This window comes from Chiloscyllium plagiosum, chromosome 1 (assembly GCF_004010195.1).
Source record: "Chiloscyllium plagiosum isolate BGI_BamShark_2017 chromosome 1, ASM401019v2, whole genome shotgun sequence".
NCBI classification, from domain to species: Eukaryota; Metazoa; Chordata; class Chondrichthyes; order Orectolobiformes; family Hemiscylliidae; genus Chiloscyllium; species Chiloscyllium plagiosum.
The window spans coordinates 72,136,356-72,157,269 of NC_057710.1; the positions used below are offsets into that span (position 1 = coordinate 72,136,356).

Consider the following 20,914-nt stretch of genomic DNA (forward strand, 5'->3'; position numbering starts at 1 on the left):
GGCTCGGGTCCTTTATTTGGTGTCACAGTGCCCCCTAATTAAATTTACTAAGTTGCAGCCCCCACCCAAGAGATATCAAATAAGTGCCCTGTTATCATATGTGGGTGACTGGGTACGGGGGGAATTGGAGTCGATTTGCCTTGACATTGAAGCCTCGCAGACACGATGTCCCCTAGTTATTCTATTATTCATGGATAAGATGAAACCTGTGAAAGAGCAGTGTAAGAGCCCAATCATCTTAAATATGGTGAAAGCTTGGAGGATAATGAGGCAAGACGAGGGCAATTGGCTTAAGACCTCGCCGTTTACGCCATTGGCGGGAGCCCAAGGATTTAAACCTGGAGCAATGGACTCTGTCTTTAAGGTATGGGAGAACAAGGGAATCTCTTGTTTGGGAGATTTATTCAAGGGGGAGGTCTTGATGTCATTTAGCCAACTGACTCAGAAGTATGGATGGTCTAATAGGGATCTTTTTCTGGTACTTTCAGATAAGGGATTATATACGTAGGAAGACCATGCTCCGGGCTCAGTTTTACAAATCAGATGTGGAGAAAAGAGTGCTCCGGTGCACGGGCGCTCTTTCAGTTAGTACTTTATATCATTTACAGAAAGGGCATGCCTTAGGAGATGTGGATAAACTCTGTTGGGCTTGGAATCAGGGACTAGGAGAGGATATTTCATTAGAAACAAGGGAAGATATATGGGAAAATGTAAAGAAAATCTCAATATGTAACGAAGCGCAGGCTATGCAATTGAAGATTTTACAGAGGGCACATATGACACCAGAGAGGCTAGCTAAGGTCAAGAGAGGAGTGTCTCCAGGATGTCCCAAATGTAAAATTATTATAGGCCATCTTAGATACTGCTATTGGTCATGTTGCAAGATCCAGAGACACTGGAGTGCCATAGTCAGAGAGCTGAAGGTAATCCTGGGAATTGAAGTCAAAAAGGGCCCGGTATTTCTTTTTCTGGGCTCCCAAATTTTCCCTCCCGGGGTGAACGTGAGAAGAGACTATGTAACATTCTTACCCATGGTGCAAGGAAGAACATATTAATGAATTGGATGTTGGAAAAACCCTTAGTTCTTATGGGGTGGTGCAAGCTGGTGATGGAGCATCTCCCCCAAGACTACCCCACAAATATGGTGCATCACAAAATGGAGTGGTTTTATAAGAACTCCATTTCCAAATTATATTGACACAGACTTTTCGGCAATATTAATTAGGGCCGTGATATAGCCGTGGGGATCAGTCTGGGTGCCCATGGGGCCCTGGCAGGGGGAAGCTGGGGAAAACAAAATACAGGTACAACGACTGGTTCTCCCAGGGGATGGGAGCTTTAGTGGAGGCATGGTGAGTGAAATAGAATAAAGTAATGTGATATAATTTAATTTAAGCTAATTTGAATTCAGCTTAATTTCGTTTTTATTTAAATTGATTGTAGTCTAATTTAAGTAGATACGTTTGTCTTGATTAGATTAGATTAGATTCCCTACAGTGTGGAAACAGGCTTTTCAGCCCAACCAGTCCACACCGACCCTCCGAACAGTAACCCACCCAGACCCATTTCCCCTCTGACTAGTGCGCCTAACACTATGGGCAATTTAGCATGGCCAATTCACCTAACCTGCACATCTTTGGATTGTGGGAGGAAACCGGAGCACTCGGAGGAAACTCATGCAGACACGGGGAGAATGTGCAAACTCCTCACAGAGAGTCCCCTGAGGTGGGAATTGAACCTGGGACCCTGGTGCTGTGAGGCAGCAGTAGAATAGTAGGTAGTTTATCATTAATAGTATTGTGACATGACATTGTTGTACTATATCTATCTTTTTGTGTTTTGCTATTGTTTTTATATATAGTTGTTTTGTAAAAGATTTGAAAATGTTTTTAATAAAAATTTATTTTTAAAAAATTGTTCTTTTTCACATTAACTCAATGCGAGCCTGTTATCAGTCATCAGAAAGTGTATAACTCCAGCTAATTTTGGCTTCAAGACAGTTAATGTTTGACAAAAGCATACAGTAAACCCACACAATAGGTAACTTAACAAAATACAAACTTGTAAAAACAGGTTCTTTTATCTGCCCAAACAGCTGAAGTAAAGCTTCCTATGACAAACTGGAGTCTCAAATGGGAAATATTACATGCTGCCCCTTAATAAGGAATTGTTAGAAAAATGTTCTCTGCAATGCACACCACTCACTGAAGGCGCTTTATCATTAGCTCCCAAAGAAACATGATGTAACATACCTGTGCAAAGGGAGTCACTATTAGGTCATCTCCATGGCTGCAAAATATGAATAGATTAATCGTTATAATTTATCTTTTATCAAAATAGATTGCAGCTGTTAAATAACACTTGTGATAAGCATAACATATAGAATAATTATTAATTTAAATACTTTTAATGCTCCATGAAATATGAATTCATACAATGCATCTGGTAATTGAACCACAGTGCCAGAAACTCTAAAAGGCCGTGCTTCAATGGCAATCTGATCTCGGCTGATGAGCAGATATGCTAGTATCTTATTTTCATCAGAGTGAATCATAAGAGATATGTTATACAGAAGCTGAAGTAGGCCACTCAGTCTATCAAATTTGCTGTGCCATTCAATGAGATTATGGCTGATCTGACAATCCTCTTCACCACTCTCCTGCCTTTTCCCACAATCCTTGATTCCTTTCCTGATCTTTACACGCAGAGGGTGGAATAAGCTCCCAGAGGAGATGGTGGAGAATAGTACAATTACAACATCTAAAAGGCATCTGGATGGGTACATGAAGAGGAAGAATTTAGAAGGATATAGGCCAAATGCTGGCAAATGGGAATAGATCAGTTTAGGATAGCTGGTCGGCGCAGACTAGTTAGACCACATCTATCCTGTCAAGCTCCCTAAAGTTTTATATATTTCACTAAGGTTGTCTTTCGTTCTTCAAAAATCTAATGAGTACAATTTATAATCAGAAAATCCCATTGTTCTCAATCGAGTGAACCTTTTCTGGAATACATCCAAATGCCAGTATATATTTCCTAAGATAATGAGGCCAAAACTGTACATAGTGTTCTAGGTGTGGACTAATTAGTGTCTTGTATAGTTTTGGCAAGATTTCCCTCTTTGTATATTGCATTCCCTTTAAAATAAACATTCCATTTGCCTTCCCTATTACCTGCCAAACTTGAATCCTAACCTTTGCGATTTATACATGATGACCCCCCCGCTAAGATCCATTGTGCTGCAGTTTTCTACAGTCTTTTTCCATTTAAATAATATTCAGCTCCTCCAATCTCCTGGTAGAGTGCACATTTTCCCACTTACAATATGGAGTACCAAAGTATGTACCATCTACAAGATACACTGAGAAATTCACCAAGGATCCTTTCGCAGTATCTTTTAAACTCACGACCACTTCTTCATGGCCCGGAAGACCAGCAGACATATGGGAAAACCACCACCTGTGAGTTCCCTTCCAAGACACTTATTTCCTTGCTTGGAAATATATCATCATTCCTTTATTGTTGCTGGGTCAAAATCCTGGAATTCCCTACCTAAGGGCATTGTGGTCGATGACAACACATGAACTGCAGCAGTTCAAGAAGATAGTTCAGCACAACCTTCACAAGGACAATGAGGGTGGGCTGTCAATGCTGGCTCCCATCTCATGAATGAATAAAACTTATCTGTATATATTCCATTTGCCAAGTTTTGCCCACTCAGTTAACCATCTAGATTCCTTTATAGACTCTGTGTGTTATCCTCACTAGTTGCCTTTCCACCAATTTTTGAATAATCCGCTATAGTAAAATCCGCTATAGCTTCCTTCATTCAAGTCATTCATACATATCACAAATAACTGTGACTCCATTAGCTCCATCACTGATTTCTGTGGCATTCCATTACTTACAGGATGCCATCCTGAAAAGGCGCCCATGACTCCAACTCTCTATCTTCTATTAGTTAGCCAATCCTGGATCCATACTCAATAAACTACCCCAATATAATGGGCTGTAAAATTATTAAGTAGGTTTATGTGCAATACCTTGTCCAATGCCAATTGCTGATCGAAAAATATTACGACGACTTTATCTACTCTGCTTGTTACCTCCTCAAATAATTCTGGTGAATTTGTAAGATATGATTTTCCTTCATGGCACAGTGGGGTTCATACTGGTGGAACGGTGGATCAGTGGTTAGCACTGCTGCCCAACAGCTCCAGGGACTCAAGTTTAATTCCAGCCTCGGATGATTGTGTGGAGTTTATACATTCACCCTATATCTGTGTGGGTGTCCTTTGAGTGCTCTGGCTTCCTCCCACACTCCAAAGACATGTCGGTTAAGTGGAGTGGCTATGGTAAATTTCCCATAATGTCCAGGAATGTGCAGGCTAGGTAGATTAGTCATGGAAAGGGCAGGGTTACAGGAATTGGATGGGATGCTCTTCAGAGGGTCAATGATGACTTGATGAATCGAATGGCCTGTTTCACCCTGTAGGGATTCTACGAAGATATGCTGATTATATTGTGTATTTCTAAATGCTCTGCTATCATATTCTTTAGAATAGACAATAACATTTCCCAAATGACTAACTGGTCCATAGTTACCCTTTTTTTGGTCTCCTTCCCGATTTAAAATAAAGGTGCTACATCGGCAATTTTCTAATCTGCTGGGGCTTTTCCAAAATCTAAGAATTCCTTAAAAATTCTAACCAATGTATATACGTCTGTGGCCATGTTCTTTAATATCACAAGAGGCAACGTATCGGTTTTTAGCCCTATTAGTTTCCCAAATACTTTTGCATTCATAATATTGTGTTACCTACCATGAAAACTGATTGAAAGTATTTGGCACTATTTGATTCCTCATCATTATTTCCCAGCCTCATTCTCTATGTTCACTATGGCCTCTCTCTTCCCTTTTACACATTTATCGAACCTCGTAATGTCTATTTTTAAGTGAATTATTAATTTGCCCACAAACATATTTTCTCCTTATTTTTAAACATCTTTTGTTCATTTTTAAAACTTTTCCAGACTTCAATTCTATCAGTAATTTTTACCACATTGTTTTTTTCTTTTCAACTTGATACAATCCTTAACTTTCTTGGTTAACCATGGTTGGCTTATTACCTTTCACTGATCTACAGTTATAAACATTAATATCCTGATATTTTGAATATATATTCAGATCATGGTATGCAAACCACATTAAAAAGATTTGTGCTGCAGAAAATTAACATTCTTTAACTTGTCAAAATAGGTAATGTGACAACTTGCACTGGGCTATTCTATGAAATGGTGGCTTGGTTTCTATTGGAGCAAAACTATTCAAAGTTTGTGAGAAGATTTGTAGCTTGGGTGCTCGTTGTTATGGTTCTGTTCGCCGAGCTGGGAATTTGGAAGCGGCAGATTCAAACCACTACAAATGCCAGAGGAAAGATCACAGAAGCGCTTCACAGGAGGCTCCCAAGCACTGAGGATGTCACCTAGACAGGGGACGAAATATCTGCAACACAAATTCCCAGCGCGGCGAACAGAACCACAACAAGGAGCAAAACTATATCATAAAGTAAATGATAGCATTATTTAAGTTTCTCTTTTTGTGTTTTCCTTCAGTTTCAACCCTTACTTAATAGAAACAGTTAAGAGTTAAACCAAACCGCTTAAAGCTTCAAAATTACAGGAAGAAAAGTAAGTATAAACTTATAAGAGATTTAAATGTCAGTATTATATATTTAGTTACTGTTTTTATCATAATGTTATATTGTTTTGAAGCTATTATTTTGTACATTGTCTGTTTTCATGGTAGAATTAGTGGCCAGAAAGAGTCCAGTAATCTCCATATCTTTAATATGAAACATTCACAAATGTACATGACACCCTGTTCTAGGTCATAACATCGTTCCACTGTTAAATGTTATTTCCTTTAGAAGTTCTCATCCAAGATATTGTGTGAAGGTTACTGAGAATTAATTCAGGCATATGAAGCTACAGCTGCTGCTTCTCAAGGAACACAATGGCATTTTTATATCTATAAAATCCTGATTTTAGAATCAGTGAATAACATGACTGAAAAAGGATGAATCATCAAACCATGCTGAAAAGTTGCCATCAATGGCATTTCTATTTTTTTTTCCCAATCGTTTGCAACTTATACTGGGACAAATTGTACAAATAGATATATTCAAAAGTATTTTAATTGCATGCATTTTATTTGTTTGAACATGCTTCTTAAATTATATTACATATATTAATGCTGAAACGGTTAGAGATAGGAGGAGGGACAAGGCATGAATGGAGAATAAACATTGGCATGTATCAAAAACCTCTGTTTCTGTCCTCTCAGTTCTATACAATGTTATTCTCTGGGTTTAACAGTCAGTGCAGAAGTGACAGTGTTCACCAATGATCTTTGAAGAAAGCTGCCTCCAACCATACAGTGATCTCTGGTACTGTGAATTTTATGTTCCCAGCAATAATCTGATATTAAATGAAAAAGGTCCCAAACATATTGACAATGGTGATGTCACAAAGCAGGGTAAGTCATCAGTCACATTGAAGCATTCTCACACAAAGTAAACCAGGATTTAAATGTACTGAGCTTTTCACTTGAATTAAATTTCCTATAAAGAGCAAAATAAATGATTGGGAAATACACAGGGAATGAAGCTGAAAACTGAAATATCACAATCACGCTTCCTAAATTTTAGAAATGTAATTGTTTTATCATAATGAAAACAAATTTCACAAAAAATACTTTTTTTTCAGCAACACTGACTCTGTTCAGTAATAATTATGAAGTTCATACAGTGCGAAAGACCCAGTTATACCACATTAAACAAAGTGTAACCTGTTCATGGGCTCTTACAGTGAACATAAAGGGCCCATTTTTGTCAGCTCAGTGCTTTCTAATTGACTGTAGACTGCTGGGTCTTTGATAGTGCACTATGTGGAACAACTGTGCATCACTGAGAACAATTTCTGCACTGAATTGTTCACACTCAGACTCAAGAAACTGCTGTCAGTTTCAGTGTTGGAGTGAAGGCAAACATCGTTGTTAATAACACAAGTTGCAATACAGGGTTAATGGCTTGCTTTCAGATGGTCTTCAAGTGATATGGCATTCATGACATCTGGATATTGTCAAGGGACAGTCTTGACCTTCGATATAAAGCCATAGCATTTCACTTCTGTTCTCAAAATACCAGGGGTGCTCAAGCAGGGCCATTTTGACATTTTGCTAACAGAGTGAGGCAGTAACCTTCTGCACAGAATAGAAGTAAGCACTGTTATAAAGTCCCCATAATCACAGTGTACCATGCAGAGATCATCTGTGCATACAGATATATAACTTTCATCAACAAATGCATCTTGCATTAGCATCAAGTCCCAGCTGAATTACTGTTCTTTATATTTTAACACATGCACTATCTCCAACTAAGTTGCCAGAGCCACCATTTCATTCTGTCTGATACCTCTTCTGAGCGTGGCTGAAGCTAACAGCTGAAATAAGGAGCTGTGTTATCTTAAAAGTCTCCAGCAACAAACATCAAACTAACACACTGCACATGGCATCTTGCCTGGTTAGAGATACCACTGATGCATTTTCTTGCCTCCTCTAGAAATTGATAAATGGCAGCATCGTGGGTACGTGTGTGATGACTCCAGTGAAGAGGAATGTGATCTGAGCAAAATTTATTCTAAACATAGCCAGGGCCAAAAGATACACTGACTTTGAGTAATGCGTTATTATTGTTTTATCCAACTTGAGAAGGAAAAATTATCAAAACATGTTACCCAGGAAATCACTCTTTCAGTCATCAATGTGAGAAATATATTTTCAAGAATATAATTTACATAATGCTCTTTCAAATGTAAAATGAAGAGAACAAGTCAGTTGTTGCTATTATCTTCTTCAAAATCATGATTGTAATTACATATATTGTGAAAATCCAATTTTATTTCATGACTAAAGGGACATTATTTTTACTGAAAATATACATAACAAAAATTACATTTTCTATAATATACATGATTCTTATGATTCAAGGTGCCTTTAACACCTTGAGTAAAAATGCAGCTCTGTAGAAACAACATGTTAAAGTTTATAATTCAGGCAATATTACATCTGGGGCAAGGTGAACATGTTTCTCAGCAGCTCACTCTCAGAAATGGGTAGAATGTAGTTTGGATTCAATACTAAACATTAAAAATTACAATAATGGAGCTCACTTACTCTGATTTCTTGTGTTCAAGATTTAAAAAAAAACTTCTTTGTCCAAAGTTAGTTGTGGGCAAATTCTTGGGATGCATAACAAAGAATAACCAACTCTGATCTGCTGTCCTGACTGATAGTGAGACTGAATTTGATACATGGATTCTGATAATAAATCTTTGTAGATTGACCAAAAAGAACTGAAAACCAAACCGGTTCATTAATATACTCAAGAGAAAGGAACCTACCACTCCTATCCAGTGTAGTCAACACCTACTGGAGTCCTACAGTATTTGATTCACTCATGACCTCAAAGTTCCTCAGAAATGACAGTAGGTGTTCTTGGAGTTTCAATATCCTAGCCCATCCAACCATTCCTTATAAGACATCCTACCCATTCAAGTATTCGTCTAGTAAACCTTCTTTGAACAGCTTCCAATGCATTCGCATCTTTCTTTAAACAAACAGACCAATACTACACCACTCTTCAGATATGATCTCACAAATATCCTATAAAATTGAAATGTAACTTCTCTAATTTGTATTCAATGTCCCTCATTAAAAAAAATCTATGAGCTTTCCTAATTATTTGCTGTGCCTGCATACTAACATTTTGTGACTCATGCGGTAGGATACAGAAGCGGCTTTGCAATGTCTCATCATTTAGATAATATATGTACTTTTATCCTGCTTGCTAAAATTGAAAATTTCACATTTTTCCATATTATATTCCATTTGCCAGATTTTTACTCAATTAATCAATCAAACTCCCTTTAAAGCATCCCTATGTCCTCCTCACAATTTACTTTCCTACATCCTATCATCAACGAATTTAACTCCCATTATCCTCTGTCCCTTCATCTAAATCATGAATATAGATTCTCTTCTGATTTAGTGGAAGAGTGAACAATTCATCATTTTAGAATCTCTTGAATACGTATTAGTAGTCACTTATTCATTCTTTGATTTCATTGTTCACATTTTAGCTTTCCATGTTAAAATAATGACAAAACATAAGCCATTACATAGCATTTCAAGCACAAAGAGACAGTTTTTATTAGGTATGGTCCAATCAGCTTAAAGATAGAAGTGTAAAAAAGCATGAAGCCATTCCTTCTCTAATATCACTTTCAGTGTACAGGGCTTCTTATTTAACACTACATCTTTTTTTTATCATTGCAAAGAATGTTACAGTTTTATAAAACTATGGAACAAATCCATATTAATTAATATTAATGTACTTTTTTTAATTGCTGATATTGAAATGCTAATGTCATCCAAAATATGGACCTCATGCAGGAAAGAATCAACAATAATCTCATAGGGAAAAGTGAGGACTGCAGATGCTGGAGATCAGAGACCAGAGGGCTTTTGCCCGAAATGTCGATTCTCCTGCTCCTCAGATGCTGCCTGACCTGCTGTGCTTTTCCAGGACCACACTCTTGACAATAATCTCACGTGCAACTGTCCGCTGGAGTGATCCAATTGCAAACTAAATTGTAAACTAATTTTACAACTAATCACTTGTAGGCTAATTAATATGACACACATTTATCAGTATCATCACCTAGCATTGTACTACACATTCAAATCTTATTGCAGCTATTGACAGAATAAATCACACATTCCCCTTTTCATAGAACTGTTATAAAACTGCTATATATAGAATCTTTATAGTGTGGAAACAAGCCCTTTGGCCCAACAAGTCCACACCGACCCTATGAAGAGTAACCCACCTAGATCCATTCACCTACCCTGTACTTACCTGAGTAATGCATCTAACCTACACACCCCTGAACATCGTAGCAATTTAGCGTGGCCAATTCACCTGACCTGCACAACTTTAAATTGTGGGAGGAAACTGGAGCAACCAGAGGAAACCCACGCAGACACGGGGAGAATGTGCAAACTCCACACAGACAGTTGCCCAAAGTTGGAATCGAATCTGGGTCCTGGGCATTGTCAGGCAGCAGTGCTAACCACTGAGCCATCGAGCCACCCCATCATATAGGCAATACACATACACTCATGTGTCTGTATAAGAATAATAAATTAATGCAATATAATGAAAATAATTTTATGCAAAGATCAGATGAAAACAGGCCACTCCAGTTATCTGACTTTTGCAAGATTGTCTTTTCTTGTTATAATCCTTGATTATGCATCATTTCCTGAAGTAAAGACACTAGACTGATGTCATGGAGCATGTTCAGGTCTTTACATAATAATTAGTCACAAGAATTATGCAATTGAGTGGTTTTACAGAGTTGTCTACTCTCAACAGTAACTTTAAAAATTATTGGATCTGTAATTCCACATTTCATTGATGGCAGAAACAGGGAACAGCATGAAATATACAAGCACAATCACTAATTAACTTGGTCATTTAAACTCTGTGCAGGGGACAAATGGACCCAGTTTTCACTAATTGGTGTGCTATCTACTACCTGATGATGGAAATGGAAATGTTTTTGAAAGGTAAATGTGCATGTACAACTGTTAAGCTAACAAGTTATTGAAAGTTGATGCGCAGGAGGCTGGAAGAGCATAGCAAGCCAGGCAGCATCAGGAGGTGGAGAAGTTATTGTTTCAGGTGTAACCCTTCTTCGGTTATTGAAAGGCCCCGACTTTCCAAATTCAAAACAAAAACCTACTTGCTTTTGCTGTCAGATTAAATTAAAACCTATGCTTGCAGTCTCAACAGATGGGTTGGCAAACCCAAACTGCTGCCATTATGGATAGTAAAACAGGGACTGCTGGAAAACCTTAGCAGGTCTGGCAGCATCTGTGGAGAGCAAGCAGAGTTAACGCTTCAGGTCCAGTGACTCTGCCTCAGAATGCTGCTTCTTTCTCTCCACAGATACTGCCAGAACAGCTGAGTTTGTCCCGCAATTTCTGTTTAGATTTTTAATTTCCCAGTATCTGTGGTTCTTTGCTTTTTTTCACTGTCATTGTAGTGTTATTACTGTTTGACTGCTTTCCAGAACTTAGCATTATCATGGGCGGGGTGCTGTAAGCTCACAATTTGACTAGCAGCTCAAAGAGGTTATTAAAGGATTAGATGTCTTTAATGTAACATAATGAATATAAATGCTTGGTTTTATAATGGATGAAATGCTTAGGGGATTTAACTACTTGGAATGGGCTTTCATTTTTTTTTAATATACTGAACAATTTAATAGCTATTTAGAATTTGATTTTGTTTCATTTCAACATGCTTCATAAGCTCCTTGTATTGTGTGAGTTGAGATGAAAAGTGTAATGGCAAAGGGTGGTATGTAGGGCATATGAGTTGGATGAGCAGTATGGGTTGATGAGATTTGCCATAAACATGGCACAGGTGTATTTTAAGGGATGAAGTTTGAGGGATTAAGGGCTTACAATTTAATAACACAACAGAGACAAAGTCTTAGATGACCAAGATCTTTTAAGCAGCCTGACTCGGTAGCCCATGTGAAGAATCGAATTTTGTCATTCCGTAAAAGTGAAAGGTTCATGCCAATCAGGCAAATTCACACTAGTGCAGTCAGCATTAACATATGAGCTGTACTCAAAGGAAATAGCAGTTTTATTTGATTATGTTTTCATGAAATAATTGTTAAAGGACCTCCATCTTTCTGAAAGCTCATGTGGTAAATGTGCTTTATTTTTAAAATATATATGATTAAAGTGACATCATTATGTCAAAACACAGTAGAAAGAAGTTGAAGAAAATTTTATTTTTGTTTTGAAATAACTCATTGCTTAACCAGGAGCTGGAAGCCCTGGTTTTGATGCCACTGACACCTGTTCATAGTTTCTCCCTCAGATCATCATTTGTCAGTTTTGGTTGCATAATCTCAGCCCCAAGGACCAAGCATCTCAGACTCATCATCTGCAGGAGTTCCTCAGACTAAAGTCCTGTAACGTTCAAGACTATCCAATCATCTTCAACTGCTTCATCAATGACTTTATGTTCATCGTAAGGGCAATTCATTGATTAGTGCACAATGTTTAGTACCATTCACAATTCCTCATAGTGAAGCAGCTCTTTTGCATATGCAATAAGCCCTGGACAACATCTAGCCTTGGGCTGTAAATGGCCAATAACATTGAGCCAGTCAAAGACCATTTCCAACAAGAAAATTGAACTACCGCCCCAAGGTGTTCACTTATATTACCACATTCTGCACTCTCAACATCCTGAAAATTACACTCAACAAAACAAAACTAAAGAACTGCAGGTGCTGGAAATCTGAAACAAAAACAGGAATTGCTGGAAAATCACAGCAATTCTGGCAGCATCTGTGGAGAGAAGTCAAAGTTAGCATTTTAAGTTTTGTTCTGAAGGGTCACTGGACCCGAAGCATTATCTCTGATTTCTCTCCCCAGATGGGACCAAACCTGCTAAGACTTTCTAGCAATTTTAGTTTTTGTTTGAGGATTACTATTCTCCAGAAACTGAACTGGAACGGCTACAAAATACAATGCCTACAACAGAAGTTCACAAATTGTGACTTCTCCTGCAAGTCATACTATCTCCAAGACACAAGTCAGGAGTGCAATGGAATACTCTCTACTTCCCTAGATGAGTGCATCCTTTAATAATATTCAAGAGTCTTGGCACCGTCCATGATAGAATCTGCTTGACTGGGACCCCCATCTGTCAGTCTCAACATTACTTCGTTCACCACTGAAGCACACATGCTACCATGTGCACTATCTAAAAGATACATTGTAAGAACGAACCAAGTTCTTTTAGGAGTACCCTTAAAACCCGTGACCTCTACCACCTCGAAGGAGAAGAGCAGCGAATAAATAGGAACGGCACCGCCTGCAGCTTTCCCTCCAAACCCCATCATGATTTATAACTATATTGCTGGTTTATCACTGGGTCAAATTCCAGTGGTTCCTTTCCTAATAGCCCTATGGATGTTCCTACACCCCAAGCAGCAGGAAGCTTATCCCCTTCTCCAGCAGCAACCTGGAATAGGCAATAAGACTTTTCCAGCCAGTAAAGCCCACATCCCATGAAAGAATTTAGAAGAGTTAACTGCAGCATCGAGCAGCACCTGAAATACCTAGCCAATGAACTGGAGGCTCTACTTCAGTTAAATATATTTAGCAGGGCGGCACGGAGGCACAGTGGTTAGCACTGCTGCCTCACAGCGCCAGAGACCCGGGTTCAATTCCCGCTTCAGGCGACTGACTGTGTGGAGTTTGCATGTTCTCCCCGTGTCTGCGTGGGTTTCCTCTGGGTGCTCCAGTTTCCTCCCACAATCCAAAAGATGTGCAGGTCAGGTGAATTGGCCATGCTAAATTGCCCGTAGTGTTAGGTAAGGGGTAAATATAGGGGTATGGGTGGGTTGCGCTTCGGCGGGGCGGTGTGGACTTGTTGGGCCGAAGGGCCTGTCTCCACACTGTAAGTAATCTAATCTAATCTAAATTTGTCTTATGTGGCAGAACTCTGAAAATATTTGCAGTCACTTGCTTACTTTACCTCTAGTGTTATTGAGGAGGAGATGAAAATTAAAAGGAAGTTATAAAGGAAGAATATAAATGCATACAGGAAAATTAGAACCAGAGTAGATGGTCCCAGTTGCAGAACCAGTACTGAGGTAGGCGTGATAAATTAATTTTGCAACTCTACGTCTATGCAACTGTACAGGACTGGAAACCTATGAACTCGGGAGAATTTGGCCAACAATGTAAGCTTTTCTGATATAATTATAAAGAAAATATATTTAGCAGTAGCTTAAAAAAAATTCATTTTGACCTCTAAAACAAAGTGAAAATGTATTTATGGTGTTCCTAATATAAAGGAAAAAAAATCTTAAAATTCAAAATAGAATCAATAATGGTAATTAAAATAAAATGCTGCAGACATTGAATTTCTGAAATAAAAACAGAAAATTAATGTTTCAAATCCAATTTGACACTTCTTTGTAACTGAGGTTAGTGGTGATAATGACTCAGAAATGGCAACCTTTGCTGAGATATTTATAAACATGGCTTGTCAAAGCGATAAAGAACTTTGGAGATATTAACTCATTAAAACGATATGACTAATTCCGTGCAGTTTATGATTCAGTCTTTATGGAACATCTGAAACACAATAATTTGGAAATAAGGAAGGGAAAAAGCAGGGTGATTTCACCTGTCCGTGCATTGTTCTCTGCAAAGTACTCAGGTGAACCATTTGGTTAAAGATAACAGCGATTGTTTTTAAGGAAATTAGGTAAAGGTTTAATCCGTATTAGTGTTTATGGTAAGGGAGAACGACTACATTCACTTACGTTCCTACCGCCAATGTAAGCACTGGTTCTGATCTCCGTGAAACCAACCTGGGTCTCTGATGTCGATTACTCCTATCAACAGGAACAAAGGCATGAAAACAAAATCTCAAGGAGACATATGTGATGCTCATCTCATTGGGTCCCAAAGGGAGAAATGAATGATAAGTAACAGATCTTAGTTTTTGAGGTTTAAATATTTAAAGGAGACTGCTGCCACTATTGGTGCCTTTTTCAAAAATATTTTAAAGTCCCAACAAATTAAATACAAAATTCCCATATGACCTATACTGCCAACTGCGGACAGCACATTGGCTCAGTGGTTAGCACTGCTGCCTCACAGCACCAGGAACTCAGGCTTGATTCCAACCTTAGGTGACTATCTGTTAGAATTTGCATGTTCTCCCTGTGTCTGCATGGGATTCCTCCCACAGTCCAAACATGTGCAGTTTAGGTGGATTGGCCAAGGTAAATTGCCCATAGTTTCCAGGCATGTGCAGGCTATGTGGATTAGCTATGGTAAATGTGGGATTACAGGGATAGGATTGGGTTCTGGGTGGGATGCTCTTCAGAGGTTCAGTGTGAACCAGATGGGTTGAATGCCTGCTTCCATACTGTAGGAATTCCATTTGTCCTCTTAGATTTGATGCAACTTACCTTAAATTTTGCTTTACCTTGTTTTGTTCATGTGTTGTTCAATGTGCATTATTGCCCCAAATGGGTTGTTTTTCATTGTGATATACAGCTAATTTGTGATGCAGAATGATGCCAACAATGTGGGTTCCACTGCTGCACTGGCTGAGGATACCTTAAAGGACTCTTCTTCTCAACCTCTCCCTTCACCAGAGGTGTGGTGACCTTTAGGTTAAATCACCACCAGTCGTGTCTCTGTCTCTAATGAGAGAGCACTGCTATGATCTGGCAAGACTATGGCAACTTTACCTTTTTTCCATTTGAAAATTAACCTTTTTTAACCTGCTTTCATATAATCTATAAACTGTAATCATTCGTTTGGAAATCTCTTGAATATTAGACTAATCAAGTAATATTGGCAAAAGTATTGAATAGGTAGTTACATTACTCTGTTCATCAGATTGCATTACAAAAATATCATTGCTCATGCATTCAATATTGGTTCACTTTCAATAATAATTTCTTGCTGATCACCTATGTGTCGATGTGTACACTTATGTGTATCACCATTAAGTTGTTGTTATCAGTTATTTTTTCTTCATTAAATTTTTGTTAATATTGTGAATGCAAACAAACCTGACAATTTGAGGATCTGACTTAATGCAAACCTACGTAACTGAACTGCATGGTAGGGATGACTTAACAAAGATTGCAAACCTATCGTGCCATTTGATCAGTTCCTTCATGCTCTACTGCTTGGCTTGTGTAATTGGTCTTTGGCAGTGCTAAAGAAAATGTCAAAATATTTACAATTTAAATAAAGATATTCAGAAAAAGAAATCAACAATAATTACATATTCAAGACTTTTTGATGATTTGATTTGGAAAGGAACATTTAAAATGCCTTATTTGTAAAATGCTTCAGAATTAACCTTGCAAACAATGAACACAAGCTTGCAAAACACTACTGTACTAGTGCAAACAAAAATCAAAATGATCAGTAAGCTTTGTTGGAAAGGAAGCATGGTTAGGAAAAAGAGATCACATCCAGAGTGAGACACAGCCCAAGTGAGTATATAGTTCAGAGAATTTGCAGGCAGCATGGGAATTTGGTGTAGAGGTGCTTTTTTCTTGACTCCTACGTCATTGGATTTTTTAAACTTGATAAACTGAAGCCAAGGATCAGGGGCCCAGCACAAAAGAGTGACATCACAAGTAAACAGGTAAATGCAGGTAAATTGCTGGAAAAGCTCAGCAAGTCTGGCAGGTCCGTCCAGTTTCCATTTCTAAAGGTCACTCCAGCCAAAACTCTGATTTCTCTCCACAGATGCTGTCAGACTTGCTGAATATTTCCAGCAATTTGTTTTTGTTTCTGATTTTTAGAAATCACAGTTCTTTCAGCTTTTAAATACAGGTAAGCTCATTAGTTGGTGATAGCTATTGACTTGACTATTACGGGCTACTTTCTGATTTAATGTGCATAGGGGAAATAAGTACAAGCTACAAACTAAAAGAATAGTAGGATTTAAAAAAAAATCAAGTTAAAAACTAAGTTATTGAAATAGAGATGCCTGACCAAGCCATGTATTGTACCTGCATGATGTAGGATTTGGTGGATCCTATGCAGTGACCACATCTGGAGAAAGTGGTGGTTGCTTGAAGAACTCTGGCTCAGAGTTGTTGAGCTGGAATCTGAGCTTTGAACACCGCGACACATCAGGGAGGTAGAGAGTTACCTGGACACTGTTTCAGGATGCAGTCACATCCCTTAGATTAACTATCTCAAATTCAGGCAGTGGTTAGAGACAGGAGGCTGTGACTATGAGTGAGGCAAGTATCAGGATCCAGGGGGTAGCACTGAAGGAGCCTCAGTCCTTGAGCCTGTGTAATAGGTTTGAAATTCTTGCTCCCTGTGTGGATGAGAGTGGGGGCTGTCGGGAGGATGGACAAACTGATGGTAGCACTGTGGTACAAGGAACTATTTAAGGGCAGGGAGGAAAGAGAAAGGTAGTTGTAGTTGGGGATAGTATTATCAGGGGAATAAACACTATTCTCTGTGGCTGGGGTCGACAGTCCCAAAGGTTGTGTTGCTTGTCTGGTGCCCGGGTTTAGGATCTCTCATCTGGGCCACAGAGGAACTTGGAGTGGAAGGGAAAAGATCCACTTGTCATGGTCCACTGAAGTACCACATAAGAAAGAGGGAAGACATTCGGCTGAAGGACTATGAGCAGCTAGGGGCTAAATTAAAAAGCAGAACCTAAAAGGTGTTAACCTCTGGATTACTACCTGAGATACAAGCTAATTGGCACAGGGTCAACAAGATTAAAGAGATAAAGGCACGGCTCAAAGATTGGTGTGGGAGAAACAGGTTCGAATTTTTAAGAGATTGGCATCAATACTGGAGAAGGAGGGAGCTATTCAATGGAATGGGCTCGATCTGAATCATGCTGCGACCAGGGTCCTGGTGAATCACATAACTGAGGCTGTGAATAGGGCTTAAACTACATAGTGATTGGGGATGTTCAACTGCATGAAAGATTATGGAAAAAGTTAGATCGGTGGGTATGGCTCAGCAGAGGTTATTAACATTTTCAGAACAAGTAATAGAACAGAATACATGGAAATGGTCAGGAATCTAACTTCAAGCACAACTGATACGGGCTTTCTGATGAAGGGCTTTTGCCTGAAACGTCGATTTTCCTGCTCCTCGGATACTGCCTGACTTGCTGTGCTTTTCCAGCACCACTCTAATCTTGACAATTGATAGGGGGACAACTATGAGAAGGTGGGGCAGTTAACACAAGACTGAAGGTGTTTTACTTAAATGAACTCAGTATATGAAACAAGGTAAATGAGCTTGTAGTGCAGATTGAAATTGGCAGTAGGATGTAATGAGTATCTGTAGTGGCTGTTATGGGATCAGGGCTGGAAAATACCCAAGAATACACATCCTATCAAAAGGACAGGCGGCGGAGGGGGGGTTGCCTTGCCAATAGGCAATGAAACTGAATTGATAGCAAGAAGTGACATAGAATCAGAAGGTGTAGAATCTGTGTGGGTTGAATTGAGGAATCACAAAAGAAAAAGACCCTGATGGGAGCTATGTACAAGCCTCCCAGCAGTAGTCAGGATGTGGGGAAGAAAATCAAAATTGGGAGACAGAAAAGGCATGTAGGAAAGGCACTATTCCAATAACCGTGAGTGGTTTCAATATGCAGGCGGACCGGGAAAATCATGATGGCATCAGATCCCAGGAAAAGGAATTTATGAAATATCAACAAGATGGTATTTTTGGAATAGCGTATGGTAGAGGCAACAGGTAATTATGGATTTCATGATGTATAATGAGGCAGACTTGATTAGGGAGCTTCAGGTGAAGAAAATCCTGGGGTTAGTGACTGTAATACAATATAATTCACCCTGCAGTTTGAAAGGGAGAAGACTGGATCAGATGTCACAACATAACAATTGAGTAAAGGTAACTACAAAGCCATGAAGGAAATGCTGTCCAGAGTTGTTTTGGAAGAAGGGGAGCAGAGCAGGAAGACAATGGAGCAGCAATGGCAGGTGTTGATAGAGATCTCTATCTAATTTCTCTTCAAAACTGAAATTTTCCAGCCCAGGCAACATCCTGGTAAAACTCCACTGCACCCTCCCTGGTGCTATCACATCCCTCCTATAATGTGTACTTTATTCAATTCCAGCATAACCTCCCTGCTCTTAAACTATATGCTTGACTAATAAAGGCAACTATACCATGTAGCTTCTCAACAGCACTATCCACCTGTCCTGATGCATTAAGGGACATGCACACCAAAGCTCCTCTGATCCTCAGTGCTTCCCAGGGTCCTACAATTCATCTGTTGCCTCATTTGTCCTGTCAAAGTGCATTAATTCACATTTATCTGGACTGAATTCCATTTGTCACTGATCAGCACATTTGAGCAGCTACATTCTCTTGTTGTTGAAGGCTATCCTCCTTCCTATTTACCGTACCACCAATTTTTGCAACGTCTGCAAACTTACTGATAAACCCTCCAACATTTAAGTCTAAATAATTTATGGAAACAACAAACAGCAAGGGTCCCAGCACTTATTCCTGTGGGAGTCCAGACTTCCAATCTGAAAAACCTCAGTCATCACCTTCTTCTTTCTGCCATACAGTCAAATGTGGATCCAATTAGCCAGAATTCCTTGGAGACCATGGGGCCTAACCTGTCAGTCTCCCATGTAGGACCTTATCAAAAGCCTTGCTTAAGTCCAAGTAGGAGAAAGAGAGGACTGCAGATGCTGAAGATGAGCGTCAAAAAGTGTGGTGCTGGAAAAGCACAGCCGGTCAGGCAGCATCTGAGGAGCAGGGGAGTTGACGCTTTGGGCATAAGCTCTTCATCAGGAATCAGCCTGATTAGTCCAAGTAGTCCTCATCTGGTCACCTTGTAATTTGTCTGTTACTCTTCCAAACCCCAGAGAATAGAAGCCGAGCCTGTCCAATCTTTTCTAATAAGACAACCCACCCAGTCCAGGTATTAGCATTCTCTAAATTGCCTTCAAAACATTTGCATTCTTCCCTAAATAAGATGACCAACATTGTGCACCATATCTAGGCACAATCTTACTAAGGCCCCGTGTCACTGAAGAATATTCTTGTTTTTGTATTTAATTCCCCTTACAATAGATGATAACATTGTAACAGCTTTCCTAATAACTGGCTCTCCCAAGATGTTAACTTCTTGTGATGCATTCATGAGGATACTTAGCTTCTTCTGCATCTCAGAGCTCTGCAATCTCCCACCATTCAGATGACATGCCATCTTCAAGCCTAAATGGACTTTCTCATTTTCCCACACTGCATTCCATCTGCCATATTTTGCCCACTCACTTAATCTATTAATGTATTTTTGTAACCAGCCTGGACTGAATCTCTTTTGTTTTTTGGCTAAGTCCAAGTTGGAACATTTTGGGTAGTTTTTTTGTTGTGATGGCTGAGTCACTATGTGGATGTACCTACTAGAGAAGGTGCAAAACTTGACCTATTCTTGGGAAATAAGGCAGGGGAGATGACTGAGGTATCAGTGGGGGTGCACTTTGGGGCAAGCAACCATAATTTGATTCGTTTTAAAATACTGATGAAAAAGGATAGACCAGATCTAACAGGTGAAGTTCTAAATTGGAGGATGGCTAATTTTGACAGTATTAGACAAGAACTTTCAAAAGCTGATTGGGGGCAGAAATTCACAGTTAAGGGGACGGCTGGAAAATGGGAAGCTTCAGAAATGAGATAACGGGAGTCCAGAGAAAGTATATTCCTGTTAGGGTGAAAGGAAAGGCTGGTAGCTATAGGGAATGCTGGGTGACTAGAGAAATTGAGGGTTTGGTTTAGAAAAAGAAGGAAGCATATGTAAGGTATAGACAGGATATATCGAGAGACTCCTTAGAAGAGCATAAAGACAGTAGGAGTATATTTAAGAGAGAAATCATGAGGGTAAAAAGGGGACATGAGATAGCTTTGGTAAAAAGAGTTAAAAAGAATCCAAAGGGGTTTTACAAATACATTAAGGACAAAAGGGTAACTAGTGAGCAAATAGGGCACCTCAAAGATCAGCAAGGTGGCATTTGTGTGGAGCCGCAGGAGATGGGCGAGAAATTAAACAAGTTGCATCAGTGTTTACTGTGGAAGAGGACATGGAAGATATGGAATGGAGGGAAATAGATGGTGACATCTTGAAAAATGTCCATAATGCAGCGGAGGAAGTGCTGGATGTCTTGAAACGCATAAAGGTGGATAAATCCCCAG

General features: G+C 39.2%; 1 protein-coding gene across 10 annotated transcripts in view; it reads right to left on the reverse strand.

Moving 5' to 3' along the window:
- The window catches only part of pde4d (phosphodiesterase 4D, cAMP-specific), a 1,194,146-nt gene that overhangs the window by 165,331 nt on the left and 1,007,901 nt on the right, over positions 1-20,914 (reverse strand). For 7 of the 10 annotated variants that reach the window (XM_043689211.1, XM_043689222.1, XM_043689231.1 and 4 more), the window contains one exon: positions 2,253-2,289. In XM_043689211.1, the coding sequence (XP_043545146.1) occupies positions 2,253-2,289 (37 nt within the window). Of the gene's footprint in view, positions 1-2,252; positions 2,290-14,490; positions 14,563-20,914 lie in introns of all 10 variants that reach the window. The other 3 variants (XM_043689292.1, XM_043689275.1, XM_043689282.1) reach the window with 1 other exon arrangement.